The sequence below is a fragment of the Arabidopsis thaliana genome (assembly GCF_000001735.4).
Source record: "Arabidopsis thaliana chromosome 1 sequence".
NCBI lineage: Eukaryota > Viridiplantae > Streptophyta > Magnoliopsida > Brassicales > Brassicaceae > Arabidopsis > Arabidopsis thaliana.
Window position 1 is genome coordinate 13,993,196 of NC_003070.9, and position 15,578 is coordinate 14,008,773.

A 15,578-nucleotide genomic window follows, 5' to 3' on the forward strand; every position below is an offset into this window, starting at 1 on the left:
CATTAAGTACCTGAATGTAATTGTATCCATGATCGGAGAATATGTTTCTTCATAATCAACTCCTTATCTTTAAGAGAAACTTTGTGCAACAAGTCGGGCTTTATATCGTGTTATCTCATATTTCTCATTTCTTTTTCGCATGAATACCCACTTGTATCCAACTGGTTTTACACTTTTAGATGCAGTGACAATAGGTCCAAAGACAATTCTTTTATTAAGGGAGTGCAATTTAACTTGCATGGCATTTCTCCATTTCTCTCAATCAAACCTTTTCTTGCACTCGAATAATGTCTTTGGATCTGGATCATCATTCTCATGATCGATCTCTTTAGATAAAGAAAAGGAGAATATTCTATTTTCATCATTAGTATCATCTCTATCTCATATGATACCATCATGGGCATAGTTAATGGAAATCTAATAATTTTCTATCGTTCCTAGGACTTGGTTCTTTTTGAAGAACCTTTTCATTTTCTTCTCCCATTTTCATTTTCTTTCGAGAATTTTTATCTTTTGACCCAATAGGCCTCCAACACTTTAATTAAACCTAAGGTTCATTAACTTTGCTCCCATCTAATTCTAGCTCTCTAGGAATTTCAACTCTTGATGTTTTGCAGCGGAGATATATGACTTTGTCACCATTCTTGTATCAGTGAACGAATCTGGTAATTAATTTTTCATATTATGTAAATGTATAATCTTTTGTACTTTCAGCTCACGTTGCTTCGTGGGGGAGAGGGGGGGGGGATCAAGATATTTTAAAGATGGTGCCCCCATTCTATATCTTTAATCATATGCATTTGATGAATTCTTCCCCCTAAACGGTCTAACAATGAGTTACAACCATTTAATTAAAGACTTGGCCATGTCATTTTGTGTATGAACATGAGGGACCTGATGCTCTACATTGATTCCCATCGATACACAATAGTCATTAAAGGCTTGTGAAATAAATTTTCTAGTATTATCAAACGTTAATTTCTTTATGGCATAATCAGGAAATTGTGCCTTGAACTGATTATTTGGGCAATGAATCTTACAAAAGCCGTGTTTCATGTTGTCAAAAGACATACATGTGACTATCTAGTAGATGCGTCAATTAATACCATAAAATATCGAAACGGTCTGTATAGTGGGTGGATTAGCCTACATATATAGCCATGAATTCTCAACAAGAATTGAGGCCTTTCTTTCCCAATTTTGGTTGACGATGGCCTTAGTATGAGTTTTCCTTGAGAACGTACTTTACAGGAACACTCACCAGATTTAAATATTTTTTGATTTTTCAAATGGATTGCCATTAGAATTTTGCACAAATTTTGCATCATAACTGAACCAGGATGTCCATGTCTTTTATGTCATGTTTTAAATGTACTAGTAAACTCACTCAAGTTTATTGTAACATTTGATGCGATTATATTTATTTTGGTGCAATATAATCTGGAGGATAACATTGGTAATTTTTCTAATATATATTGTCTCTCAGATTTTATGCAAGGATATTCAATGCCATCTTTATTCATAGTCTCTATATGATATCCATTACTTCGGATACCTTTGAAACTTATCAAGTTTTTTTTAGACTTAGGCGAATATAATGCATCATTTACTTTAAAATGAGATTACCTTGACATTGTAAAATTAGCTTTGCCAAAACCAATAATAATATTTGCATGGCCATATATAGTACTCACACTTCTAGCTAAGCATTTTATTTTGAGAGAGAAGAAGTACTTTTTATTTTTAAAGATTGTTGATGCGTGTTTTTTTTGCTTTACGCTTTTACCTGAAAGACCACACGACTACTGCAAGTGCACAACAAATCTGTTGTAGTATTTAACGATCAAATCCATAGGAAGTGTAGCTACAAGGTAGGACTCAAGTTAGTTAACCATGCCAAGACAACCGAAAGAGAAGGGTTTTGTGTATATAATGAAACTAAGTAAAGAGTGCAATAAAAGGAAACAATAGAAAGGCAATAAAAGTAAACGACAATGAAAAGAGCGGGTGTAAAGCAAGATGGTGAAGGCGTTAGGTTTTCGGGGTTTTCTCCGCGCAACATGGTTCAAATAAAGATTTAGATTCCAATTCAAGTGATAACATGGTTAGCTTTGTTTACTTCCAAGTTCTTAGACATACGAAGCTCATTCAAGTTCAGCTAGACCTAGGTTATAGGTGGAAGCCGGCTAATCTCCCTATACTCCGCTACTCAGTTAACCCTAGGCTCTAAGTGCTAACATGGCAACGACGCATAGATCAAAGCATTAAGTTCAAGTTTGATTCTAGTCCATAGTGCCCTATAACTCAGCAATCACATGGTTCTAACACAATATTCATTTGTGAGTTAGGTTCAAGCAATTATACGAGATTCTGCCAAGTATAAAATATCTAAGATCATGTACTAGGTAACGTGCTGGACATACATGCATTAAGATCAAACTCAACTAGAAAGAAAAGTGTAAAGGATCAAACAAAACCATAGAAACCGCCAACCTAAATTGTATCTAAGGTCCCCATGAATACCCTTCGAAATCCCCTTAAACCTAACTAGATATCTACTCAAAGAACACAACATCATATGAATAAGAAATTGCATAAAAAGAGTATGGGTATAGGAAAGGGTTTAGAGATCTTCTCTGGGAATCCAAAGTTGATGAGTCTTCTTCCTTTTACAAGTAGAGAATAGAGAAGAGAAGAGAAAAAAAGAGAAAACAATGAAGAACCAGAGGAGCGACGGCTCGAAAGCAAGGGAGGTAGCCTAATTTCATGGGTTGTGATTAGGGTTTCCCCTAATCTTAGTATTTATCGGCCTTCATTAGGTTAAAGGGTAGAAGCGTCTTTCTATTGATTAGTAAGTGATGGGCCAAAAACCTGGGCTTCGTAGGAGGACTTGAATTCAGTGGCAAGAGGAAGGGAAGGAGTGGTTGTGCGCCTTAGTGGTCAGTGGAAAAATCGAGGGGACGCCCGGGTTCAAGTCTCCAAGGCCGGTGGTTTTAGATTGATCATTTCCAAACAGCGATTCTAGGACATGTCTTCACTCTTCGGGCCATAACGTCTAAACGGCTTCTTGGATTGCTTTGATTCGACTTCGACGTTAATCTTGACTCCTCTAGGTTTCCAATGACACCCAGATACCCTGATTTCGTGATCAGGAAGATCTTCGCCGGATGCCAAACATCTAAAGCACATAAACTGTACTAAAGCGGAATTTGATCAACTTCTACTTTTTTGCTCGAAAACTCATCATTCTTCCTTGATGCTTAAATACTTGAAATATGCCTTGAAGTGTCTATTTAATCTTGATTTCTCCATGGAAAAACTAATAAAACATATGTTATCAATTAATTGTGTGCGTAGAAGCATTGTGCGCCAGACATATATCTTCATCCTCAATCTCGTATTTTGATATTTTCTGGATAAAATATGTATTCATTAAATTTTGACATAGGCTATCCATATGTCATAATATATTACAATAAAAGTGTTATCCCATAATTAAAGCATGTATAATTCTTGTCATACATATGGCTATAATACATTACACTGATTTCTCGGTGTCATGATCAATCAAGAAAATCTACCATATCAAGATAATTATCATCATCTTGACCTTTAAAGGAAGATCCCAGCTCATCACAGATGAGATTAATTTCAACATCCCTTTCTTCGCTTTTTGTGAAGCATGATACATATCGACTAAATACTTTGGTATACGACACGTCCTTTCATGCCGCATCTGTGGCAAGTGCTTTTCAACATGCCTTTTATTAACATTACCAACATCATTCACTTGAAGGTTTTTGTTCGATTTTTCCGTGTTGAAATCACTGGGATGGAAACTTCTTCCTTTTCCTCAGTCATGACCATTCCCACGACCAAGACCACAGCCAGGCCAAGGTCCGGGTCCTCACCAATTATCATCATCGAATGTAGCAACATTCACTTCTAAAAGTGGAGTTAATCCAAGTGGGCGAGATAAATGATTCATCATGACGAGCTCATTATTTTGCTCAGCAACGCAAAGGACTTGCATCAACTCAGAATAACGAGTGTATCTTTTGGGCCGGTATTGATGTTGAAGGGATTGCATTTACAGAATGAAAGGTGGAGAGCGTTTTTTTAACAATATTATAATCACTCACTTTTCACCACATAATATCATCCTGGAGGTGATTTCGAACATGGCGGAATTATAATCACCAACACTTTTGCAATCCAAGAACCGGAGATTTAGCCATTCATGTCTGCCTTTTGGCAAAATCACATATGTTATGATCGAAACAATCTTTAAGTGATTGCCATAGATCCACATGATATTCTCTTATGATGTATTCATTTTTTAAATTGTCATCGAGATGATTGCGTACGAATATCATGGCTTTAGCTTTGGTCTCATCTTATGTCGTTTTAGATGCATCTGTGGTGCTCAGAAACCTATTTGATCTTAGATGCATCTTAACATCATATGCCCATGTCATATAATTTTTGCCAGATATATTTAGGGCAACGACATCGAATTTAGCCAGATTTGACATGATTATCTATATAAAAATAATCATTCAATTATTAAGCTATTTATGGTATTTTAAAGAAGTAAAGTCTATCATTTGATTAAGGAGGAGACATAGTCTCATACTCCAAAAATAACATGTATGTTATTTTATATAAATAAATTAAAATCAATATAACATAATTTAAATGTTACTTCAAAAAATATTTGAACAAATAAATGATCGATCTGTTATACCATCACTCAAAGTGTTGTAAAATAGAACGCATAAACAAAATATATTATTATATTTGATATATATATATATGAAGGGAAGACGTAAGAGAAATGGAGAGTGAAGTAAGATTCTTCACTTTTTCTACATTTTATAATAAAACAACATAGATATATTTAGGAGAGAAAAACTTGGAGGATAAGTGCCTCAAAGAAAAAATAAGGGAAATTTGACTCTATAACCAAATTTTTTTTATAAATTAAGAAACTAACACATCAAAAAAAGGAAGAAGATATTATCTATATTTTGTGTAATAAAGACAGGTTTGGCCTTGGTGTGAAGTACACGTTTTTCTTCCTCATATTGCTTAAGTCATCTTCTTCTCTTGGTAACTATAAAAATATGAATTGGAGTTTTTGTCCAGAAAAGTTGATGTCACGAAATCTTAAGCTTTTGATTTTTTTGGGGGGCAGGCCGTGTAAAGTCTCGAGGAGAGATAGTCGAGTAAATTGCTGACACGTCGTGTAGGACTCACTCTGATTCCGCTGGGGTTTTAATTTACAGAGACATGATCATATTTTTTTACTCCGATTTTGTTGGGGTTTTAATTTACAGAGACATGATCATATTTTTTTACTCCGGTTTTGTTGGGGTTTTTGTTTGGTGTTTTTATTGGGTTCCTTATTTAACAACTACAGATGTTACTTCTTCTCCAATTTGGATTTGGATAGATGAAGTGTGGCGACGAAATGCCAATCCATAAATGTTGGAGTGAGATATCAGAACTATATTGGGAACCAATAAATCGATTTTGATTTTGAGAAATTTTTGAGAGATACTATTTTATTTTGTGAATATACTATTTACGTATACCTTGTACTATATACGTTTTAAAATAAATTGTTTGTTTTGATTAAGGATGTTAAGTGATTTGATTAGTGTTTTATATTAAAAGCCTTGGGTTCCCTATATATTATCTTAGGGTTTAGTATCCTTCCATCAAAAAGTATTTAATTGATTATTTGGATTCATGGGAACAAACGTTTCTATTTGAACAAATATATACTATTCTATCTTTCTACGACGATGTGTATAGAACTTGATACCACTATTCATTTTTTAAGAAATTCGTTTCCGATTTTTAAAATTCAAAAATCTGCTTTTTCAATAGTATTATTAACTTTAACCAAATAATCTGTTTAAACTAATGTAGTAAACAAGATTAAGAGGATGAATATATTTTAATCATATATAATTCTCTTTCCTCTTGTCTGAGACTTCTCTTTCTCTACAAACGTATATGTGGAAAGGAGTTTAATGTATTTTCCCAACTGACATGTGCTATCAAATGAATTACGCACATTATAGTGCTATATATTTAATAACTTTTTTCAAAACCGTCATTTTTGCAATTCACCCAAAAAATAACTTCGCTTTTTTTTTTTTAGTGTATTACCTCGAAAGAGAATCTTTGGAAAAAAATTCAAAGGCCGTGGTTCAAGCCCAAACCCAAGCCCAAATCGAAGAGAAAGTTTAGAAACAGTTTTCAACCAGCAAGTAATAGACGTGCCTCAGTTAAAATATCACTATTTGCATCAGTGCCCCAAGCGCCGATTAACTTAACTTTACCAAGTTCATTATAATATCTTCCTATGATCTGTCTTTGCTAACTTTACATAATTACATCCCAGTTTCTTTCGTATTGGGCCCAACAGCTCGTGCATTGTTTTTTGTTTTAGTTGGTTCACCATCAACATAGTCTTCATAGAATAATATTGAATAGTTTAATAGGCGCACGTAGGGGGTCATAGAACAGTGTTGACAGCTAATTTGATTTGTTAGTATTCAGTTCCCAATAGTGGATTCAGCATTCAGGATTAGAATCATATAATATTGAAAGTTGAGAACAGCAAAGCTGTGATGGGTCTTTTGCTTCGGTGACAAGTCATACGTAGACTCCTTACAAGACCTAAGACTTATTATCCAAACAGTAAGTGGTCTTTGTTTGTTGGACACTTGTTGTTGTCCTTTCTAAGCTCGTTAAGTTCTTCTCTTCCATTATCTCAAAATGTCCATTAGTCCCAATCGTGTGTATTATGGACTATGGAGGAAACTACGATAAAGTGAAAAAATCACGAGTAACGTACTTTTCACGTGCCAAGCACATGCATTTTGGTCGGGTGAGTTGTGTACATCTCCCAATTTTTATTATTATTAGTTATCTTCATTATGTAATCGTATTTGTTTTGTTTCACTAACTTTCTTCACTTTGTTTTTTTCCTACTTTATTGATCTGTCATTTGATTCACTTTGTTTCTCATGTGGGTCTCTCTTTACCAAACATGGATGAGAAATCTAAATTTAATTAATAAGATGAAAGAACATTTTTTTGTTTTGTTATGGTACTAAAACATTAATCTCCTCCTATATATAATCGTTGTATATTATTACATGGATGGTGGTACAAGGGACTTGGTCCTTCTATTTTTTTTTTGTGTCACTAAAACTAAAACTGAAATTTGATTGATAAATTTGGTGTGGAACCAAGAAATTACATAGAGCCCAAATAAGAGAAGCAAAAACCGACGGAAGAAGTTAAAGTTTTCGGAAACAAAGCCGGACGAAAACGAAGATATCCCTGAAAACACAGCCCTATATAAGAGAAACAAAAAAAACACTAAAAACACAAAGCAGCAAAAATTGAACCCTAGATGTAAGAGAACAAATCCAAATACATATACAAAAGCAACAAAGGTAAAAACCAAAAAAATGATAGGCACAAGCGGCAGAGAAGACTTGGTCCTTCAATCTTCTGAATTTTTATTTTTTTTAGTAAAAATTATTTTTAAAATTAGAATATAAAGTTGAACATTTGACAAAAGAAAGTTATGGGTCAAATATCTGAAACATTCACGGTTTATCGGGAAAAAAATCGGTGTAGTTCATTGTTGCAAATCATTGGTTCGGTGTAAGATTCTTTTTTGTTGAGTACGTCAGATTAGTGGTGTTTTATTTTAAATAATTTGTAAAGTAGTCGAGAGTCCTTTTAATTACTAGGCAACAGAGATCCCGCGAGCATTATAGTTTGCTTATAAGTTATAAGTGATGACCACATGCTTCCTTTTATTTTCTGTTGGAAATTATATTATTATACTACAATATGAACGTCTCTTAAACACTGATCATGAGGACGACAAATTAGAAAAAGCACTGATGACATGTTAGATTTAACATATTCGGATTAACGTAAGGAACAAAATCTCATAATTATGCTTCTTTTTTCAACTTCATAATTATGCATTTTGAAACAAATTATGAAGTGGTGTTCCAAAAGGATTAGACAAGTTCTATTTTAGACATATCGTTAAATTTCTGTAAATAAAAAGATGACATAGTTAATTTTTGGTAGCGTTTAAAAAATAAATAAACTGTATAAATATATATATAAGATATCATTAAAGAGAAAATCCAAAAAAAACGTAAGAAAGCTTATAAGATATTTTTTAAATATATATAATGTATCGTTTTAAATCCAAACGCTACAAAAAAAATAAATCCGTCAGTTAACAAAAATTTAACGGTATATACCTAAAACAATTCAGTCAACAAAATTTAACCATTTTATTATAAAGTCAAACTAAACTTTGAGACTTAAATAACATTTCAAAAGTTAATGATTTCTTCATTTCAAATTTGAAAGTTCTCAATTTTCTCAACATTTTTCCCTTTTTATTTTATATATAATAAGCTTGTATTTAACTAAGTCGTTTTTCCTGTTATGGTCAGTCAAAATCTTTTCTAGAAAATGGCTGAGACTATCTGTATACATGAGGTCTGACAACTCTGAATCTTAGATTTTGGAAGAAAAAAAAAAACGTAAAAGTTTGAGAAAATTACGCAATTACATATGAAAATCTGTAAATTGTAAAGTACAAATCTATCCACACTCAACAGTGATGTTCGTTGTTAAGGTACTCTTCACGAAATGATAAATCCAACAAACCATGAAATTGTTAGTTTTATGACTTTTAATAAGCGTTGAATTTATAAGCTTGAGAAACACTAAATTGAACTAAAGATAAAGCTACCATCTCAGTTGTAATTTTTTATAGTAAATTTCAAAATATGTCATTTGTTATATAGAAAATAATTTATAGATCACCATTAAACATGATATTTATTATTATAAAATGTCACTAAGTGGCTATGAGAAATAATTATTTTGGAGAGATCCGAATAATGCAACAGTGATTATAAAATGAAAAAGTAGACTGAAGTGTATAGGAAGAAGGGGACAAAGACAGTAGACATTAGTACATAATTCATTAACTTTTTACCATCAAATTTGTACCTTTCTTGGGAAAAGATAGAATAGAACTACATGTCTTGGAGCCATTATGGTTAGGCCTTCTTTCTACAATTAAAATTAACTAAATCTTAATGATACTATAACCATTTAATATGTTTTTTGCAGGCTCAATAAATGTAGGCATCAAAATGAATAAATGATGGGTTTCTATTCACGCGAGTGGTTAAGTGAGACTCAAAAGAACCAATTACAACTAGGGCACAACTAGCCTTCATTATTTATTTTTTTGAACATTCGTACTTCATGCTCATGCTCCTTTTTAGTAATGACTGGTCTCATTATAAGAAAAAAAAATCTTACATGTAGCGTGGTCTTTTTTTTTGGTCATCTCATGTTACATAAGGTTGTTTAAGAAAAAAATTCATGTCGTCTAGTTAAATATATGCTTTAAATAGAGACGTGCGGATCAACTTCGTATCAAGTACGGTGCGGTTCTAATAGTAACAGAAAAAAAAAAAATATATATATATATATATATATATATAATATTTTGTTATTATTGGAACCGCACCGTATTTGCACCATATTTGATCCGCAGTTGGGGATCGAACCCAACTTCCTTCACATTATATGGGCAACTCCACCAAATTAGCTAATAGATATTTTAAACAACTAGATGATAAAGTAAAAATTATAGGATGTGTATGGGGCACATGCCATACTTTCTTCCAACGTAAATCCGTCACCGCATAGCGGTGAAGTTACCATTTAAAACCATAGTAAAAATAAAACTTACTAGTAGTGTATTCCTCTAAATTACTGTTATTATTGACTGCATACTTCAAAATCCGATTTCAAATCGGCATAATATATTTTATGGATAAAAAACCACAAAAAATGTTTTTATTTGTTGAATTTTCAAAATTAGAATTTATTATTTTGATCTTAGGACTAGTTGGCTCGTAGATTTTTTCTACGATACTGATTTTTGTTGTGTTTTTCGGATCTAACTGTATGAAAATAATAATAGTATGTCTTAATATATATCTATGTCCACATGCTAACACCAAATTTTAATAACTTCGTTGGTCAGATTTATAATTTAAAATCTTTTATAATGAAAAAAACTGTAGAAGTGTATTGGTGTGATTAATAACAGTGTCAATGTGAACTGGCTGATGTAATGTTAAATTAGCGGTCCATTTAAGCATTGTCCCATTTCCTCGTGCAAAGTTTGAAGCTGATGCTTACATTTGGTGGTACACTTTTGTCAGCAATGGTTACATGGTAAATTGTACACTGCGTACTTATATGTTATAATAATAAATACAAAACTAATATAATTACTATTCTTTTTAATCAACTATAATATCTAAATGAAATAGATCGGTTATAATATACTAAACCTTTTAACACAGCATATAAGAAATTTGTTAATGCAACTTTGAGTAGAATGATATTTGAGTAAGAATATGTGTTTGACGTGAATATTTTCTTATAACTTTCAAAAATGGCAATATTCTCAATTATTTCATTTCCTACCTACAAGCCAATAGGAAATCTCAATTATTAAAAAAGCAGATATTCCTGAAGAGATAATATTTTATATAAAAAAAAATAGAGAAGCCATATAATTTACCAGATTGGGAAGAAGCCAATATTCTGGAAAGAAATCTGAAAGTGATTGTGAGTGTGAAACCCAAAAATAATGACATGTCTGCTCTAATGATAAAGCCACTTTGACCAAAGCCTCTCTATATCTCCTTATTTTAAGTAACCATCAAAGTTTTCTAACTCTCCAACTACCACAAACCCAAACTCTCCTATTTCTCTTTCTCTCCCTCACACAAATAAGAAACTAAGTCCTTTTGTGAAATCAAGAAGTTTCATCTCTCTTGTGTCTTAAGAGTAATCAAGAAGAAGATCAAGATGATGGAGACGAGACAAAACAGTGTTCAGTTCCAAAGACCAACTTTCTTACCAATGTTATGTTCAAGACCTTCCATCAAGAACGTGACCCTCCCGGCTAAATCACATCAAGATGACTCATACCAACAAGCCGATCCTTTATCTCCCAAAATCAGCTGCATTGGTCAAGTCAAACGTAGCAACAAGATCACCGGCTTCCCCACCACCACCACCACCTCCACCTCCATCACCCCCGTCGCTCAGCACCGTTACTTCAAGCTTAAACGTCTTTTCTCCGGCAAGAATCTCTCTTTCTCCGCTCCCACTACCACCACTACCAGGACTAGTCGTGGAAGAATAAGAAAGGAGGAGTTTGGTAACAAAAAGATTGATGTTATCGACGTTGCTGAATTGGACCCACCTTTGCCGGTGGTTAAAAAGACACACGACGGTGGCGCCGGAGATAAAGCGGCGGAGAATCTTTGGAAGAGGAGATCTGGTGGTTGTCAACTACGGAGTTTGCAGATTCAAACCAATGGAGTTCATCAGCTGAAAGTTACAACTGTTTGAGTTTGGATCAATCAAAGCAAAAAAAGCTTTAATTAGCAAAAAAAGGCTTCTTATTTGTTGTTATAAATTTAGTTATTAATATAGTTTGTACAAATAGAAAATTCATACTTTATGCTCTTCTCTCTTCTTCTTCTCTCTTCTTCTTCGTTAAATCATAATTTTTGGTTGTCTTTCAATATTACCAATCATATATTTTAGAGATATTTATCTAGAATGCCTAAAAAACTTAAAAACTTACAAGATTAGGTACTTTCATGATGACTTACAAATTCAGGTACTTTTTCTTATATGAAATGACGCTTGTACCCTTGCTTCATCAACTCATTCATTCGACATTGAAACATCTTATCATATGGTCAATACAAATTTCATGTTTGCTCTGTTATTGTTGGCACCTCCCTGTCGTCAGATTCAGTTTCTCCTTCCTCTCTTCAAACTCAATTCATGGTTAATACACCAACTTTCAAAATTGCAGAAAAAAAGAAGAAGAGATTTTAAGCTTCTCAATTGGAAACTGATAAGCCATTAGAAAGTTAGCGAAAAGGATTTCAAGCATTTGTTTTGGGTTTGGGTTTGTGTAAATTAGCATATATTATATCATTTTTTCGATTAGATAGACAAGTTTGGTTTATCTACTTCACAATTTGACAGAAAAAAAGAGAGGAAGAAGATGAATACTCTCAATTCGTTTGATTTTCTCCTTGGGTTCCCTATGTGCACTATCCTTTAGGGTTTAGTTTTTGTGAACGTAGTCGAAACAAAAGAATCCGGTGGCGAATATAACAGAAACAAATCTGAAAAATTTGGCGGAGGAAACGTGGTGGTGGTCGGAAAAAGAGAACAAAGAAGAAGATACAGTTGATAGGGGTAAAATAGTCTTTCTCGCTAGCCTAAAGTACTCTTTTTCAAAGCCCAACCCAAAAGATCTCAAAATCAAAGATTTTAATAAAAAATGACCTGTTTTGACAATAAGCCCTATATTTTATCGTCCTTTTTCATATATGATTTGTTCAAGACGTTATTGCATGATTTTCACCAAATTTGATGTTTGTTTTTTGTTAAAGGTAGATTTAATCATCATATTTGTGTCAAAGGAAAATGAAGAATGAAAAAAAATAAAAAATGGATTTGAGACAGTCTGAATTGATTATATCACACTTTGTAATCCGTAGTTAATAAAAGCAATCAAGAATTACTTCGTAATGTTCAGAATTCTGCATTATTGCACAGCTCAACCTAAACCGACCCGACACATGCATTTTTTTATAAAATTTTTAGTAAGACATTCTAAATCCAATTAAAGAAAATCACATTTACTGTAGCTACCTATGGTTTGGCTGAACTAAACGTGAACAGCTGTGGTATAAGTGCATGAGTATGTCAAAACGGACTATTACGGTTTTAAATGTTATCCAGCAATTTATCCAGCTAGGATAGTAACTAAAAATGGGTATATTTATCTTTTCGACAATAAAAAGGCGACTTTTTCGGCATTAAGTCACCAAACCCTAATTTGTCGCCGTCGGCTGGCCTCACAATGACAAACGAAAAAGCCACAATGGCTAAGAAGAAGAAAAAGCTCCTTTCCTTTGCTCTTCCTCCTTGTCCGTCTAAGTTCCTCTGCTGCTCCACCATGTTCTAGCCCTTGTTCGGTCGTCGTTCCTTCCGTGGTCAGTCTTGCTCGTTCAGTCCATTTCTTTGCTTCAGTTGAGATGGTGGAAATAATTTCCTCTTCTCCTGGACACTTAGTCGATTCAGATAGCAGCAGATAAGAGAAAAATTCACTCATTTCCACCGTTTTGGTTGAGGCTAAGGGTTCCTTCCCATAGTCCCCAAGATAGGAGTCTTGTCCTCGTTACATTCCTCCTCAAGGATTTCGATCCCCTCTTCTATCGAAATATTGCTTTTGGTAGATAGCTCCCCAGGGTTGAAGCTAACCTTAAGCAGATTTCCTCAAAGAGTTTATCAATTGACCCCATTAATATTGCTCTGAAACAGTTAACTGTAGAGTTTTCTCAGGATGTTTGATCGAAAAGATAAGTGAACTTATATGATATAGGTGGCCAAATCAATTCTTTCAAATCTATCTACATGCATTATTATATTCCTAAAACCGGAATGTTACACATACAAATCTCCAAATCTCCATGCTTGTAAATTAGCGGTTGTAGCTAGTGGTGATTCCACGACGCCTTTCTTTTTTTATTCTTTCTAAAAAATCTTGGTTTGATAATTATATCAATGCTTCTCAATGGAGAAAATTACAACGAATAGGCATACACGATGCTTAATACCCTTCGAGCCAATAAGAAGATGGATTTAGTTGATGGTACTTTGTCCAAACTGGTAGTTAATAGCTCTAATATAGAATCATGGATTTCAGTAAATTGGTTGTTGGTTAGTTGGGAACTTCTATTACACCTTGCACAAGCCCATTCGAAGGTGAAACATAAAGAACAAAGAATCCTCTATGCAAAGTCATGCGAGTACGTAGCATGAAGACTTAGTTTATTTTGTTACTTGTTATTGATCTAATGTCAACACATCGTGATTTGAGTGGTGATTCCACTGGTTTTGTTATCCGACCAAAATATATGTTTTAACAAGGAACAAGTAAAACAGAGATCAGATTCTCTGTTCTCAATGTGGCAAATTTGGTCACAAGAATGTGTATTGCTCGCATTTACATGGCTATCCTGAATGGTGGACTAAATAGAATGATCGGTCTGTTCGAATATGGTTTCAAAGCTTGCATGGAGACCGAGGTCCATCTACCATAGGTCTTGGATTAGCTTAGGCTTACGTAGCACACACAAAATCTTCTAATGCCTCTATTTCTCGAGTTCTCACCTAAGCAATAAAAGGTGATTCACATGATGGTTGCTGAAAAGATATGTGGAGGTAGTAATCAAAAGAAGGTTTTTGGTAAGATATATGGAGATGTTATAACTTATATAGGGCTTCCCATCATATGACTGGAAACTCCTCGCTATTCACTATGTTATGGACACTTCAATTTGCTTAATTAATTGTTGACGAGAACAAAACGTCTTCTACTTACATGGGTGTGTTATCTGATATGCGATTAATTTTGTCTCAAGGTTTTACTTTAGAGACCACACGTTAACTGGAAATGCACATGAATTAGTAGTAATATTTAAAGATTGATCCGACAGAGAGTGATAGCTAGAGATATTGAATTCATAGAAGAAGATATGGATAAGACAAAACTAATCTTAGGAGTTTTGATTTTGTGTTTCCCAATGACTAATGCAATGAAATAAGAAAGCAAATAAAGGAAAGTTTTTCAGGGTATCATGGTTCTCGACAAAGTAGGGTTATTATCTATTAATTTTCTATGTGTTTCGTTCTAGTTTACAACTACAAAAGGCAAATAAACGATTAGCCTAGGTATAGGTCAAACCAGAAAATCTCCCTATACTCTACTACTCACCTTTCGTAGGCAACAACACATAGTTCGACACTTTAGGATCAGATTCGCTAAGTGCTCTAAGTCATGTTACTCAACTATCACAGGGATCAACACCAAGGATTGGTAACATTATGTCAAAAATTAGGTTGTTCCGGGTAGAGTTCTGAACCCCTTGGATCAAGGTTTGTCACAGAAGATAACTCGTCTCTCGAAAGGTAGTTTATGAAATATTTGAAGAATAGAGAAGAGAAAACAATGACGATCAAGAGTAGATCTTCAAGGGACAACAACTTCAACCTTGGAGGTTGTGTGAAGAAGGTAATGAAAACAAGCTCTAAAAGATCATAGGATTTTCATCTTATGTTTCACTATTTATAGGCTCCAACTAGGTTTAAGGGTAAAAGTGTCAATTCTCTTTAATTAAGTTCAGTATTGTGGCAAGATTTATGACTGTTTACAAGGGTGAGAGGCTAAGTGACTGTAGCAGGCAGCCTAGACACGACCTTCTTGACCGATGTGGTCATAAAGTTCCTGAATATTTTATTTGTTTTATTGAATCTTTTATTCAAGAACAAATCATTCTTACTATAAATACGACTTTTTAGGATTTTGGACCCATGAGACTAAAGTGAGC

General features: G+C 33.7%; 2 protein-coding genes and 2 pseudogenes across 5 annotated transcripts; 1 reads left to right on the forward strand and 3 right to left on the reverse strand.

The window, feature by feature from the left end:
* Positions 1-1,802, reverse strand: AT1G36933 (annotated as a pseudogene; the record flags this gene model as incomplete). Its single annotated transcript has 1 exon — positions 1-1,802.
* Positions 1,803-3,563: 1,761 nt separating this feature from the next.
* AT1G36936 lies at positions 3,564-4,535 on the reverse strand (annotated as a pseudogene; the record flags this gene model as incomplete). The annotated part of the gene is made up of 1 exon: positions 3,564-4,535.
* A 6,088-nt stretch (positions 4,536-10,623) lies between these two features.
* On the forward strand, positions 10,624-12,307 carry AT1G36940 (myotubularin-like protein). 2 transcript variants are annotated; one of them, NM_001198217.1, is made up of 2 exons: positions 10,671-11,505; positions 12,125-12,307. In NM_001198217.1, the coding sequence occupies exons 1-2, from the start codon at positions 10,963-10,965 to the stop codon at positions 12,239-12,241; spliced, it is 660 nt and encodes a 219-aa protein (NP_001185146.1). In that variant the 5' UTR covers positions 10,671-10,962; the 3' UTR covers positions 12,242-12,307. The 2 variants fall into 2 exon arrangements, with proteins under 2 accessions (NP_564476.2, NP_001185146.1); NM_103350.3 differs by lacking the exon at positions 12,125-12,307 and having other exon boundaries at positions 10,624-11,716.
* Positions 12,308-12,951: 644 nt separating this feature from the next.
* On the reverse strand, positions 12,952-13,146 carry AT1G36942 (uncharacterized protein; the record flags this gene model as incomplete). Its single annotated transcript, NM_001123948.1, has 1 exon — positions 12,952-13,146. The coding sequence occupies one exon, from the start codon at positions 13,144-13,146 to the stop codon at positions 12,952-12,954; it is 195 nt and encodes a 64-aa protein (NP_001117420.1).
* Between the last annotated feature and the right edge of the window lie 2,432 nt (positions 13,147-15,578).

Bases quoted from the DNA above. Each gene is read 5' to 3' on its own strand.
- AT1G36940 (NM_001198217.1), top strand. From the start codon at position 10,963: ATGATGGAGACGAGACAAAACAGTGTTCAGTTCCAAAGACCAACTTTC. The intron at 11,506-12,124 runs GTTTGAGTTTGG...TTTTTCGATTAG, and splicing joins ATCAGCTGAAAGTTACAACT to ATAGACAAGTTTGGTTTATC.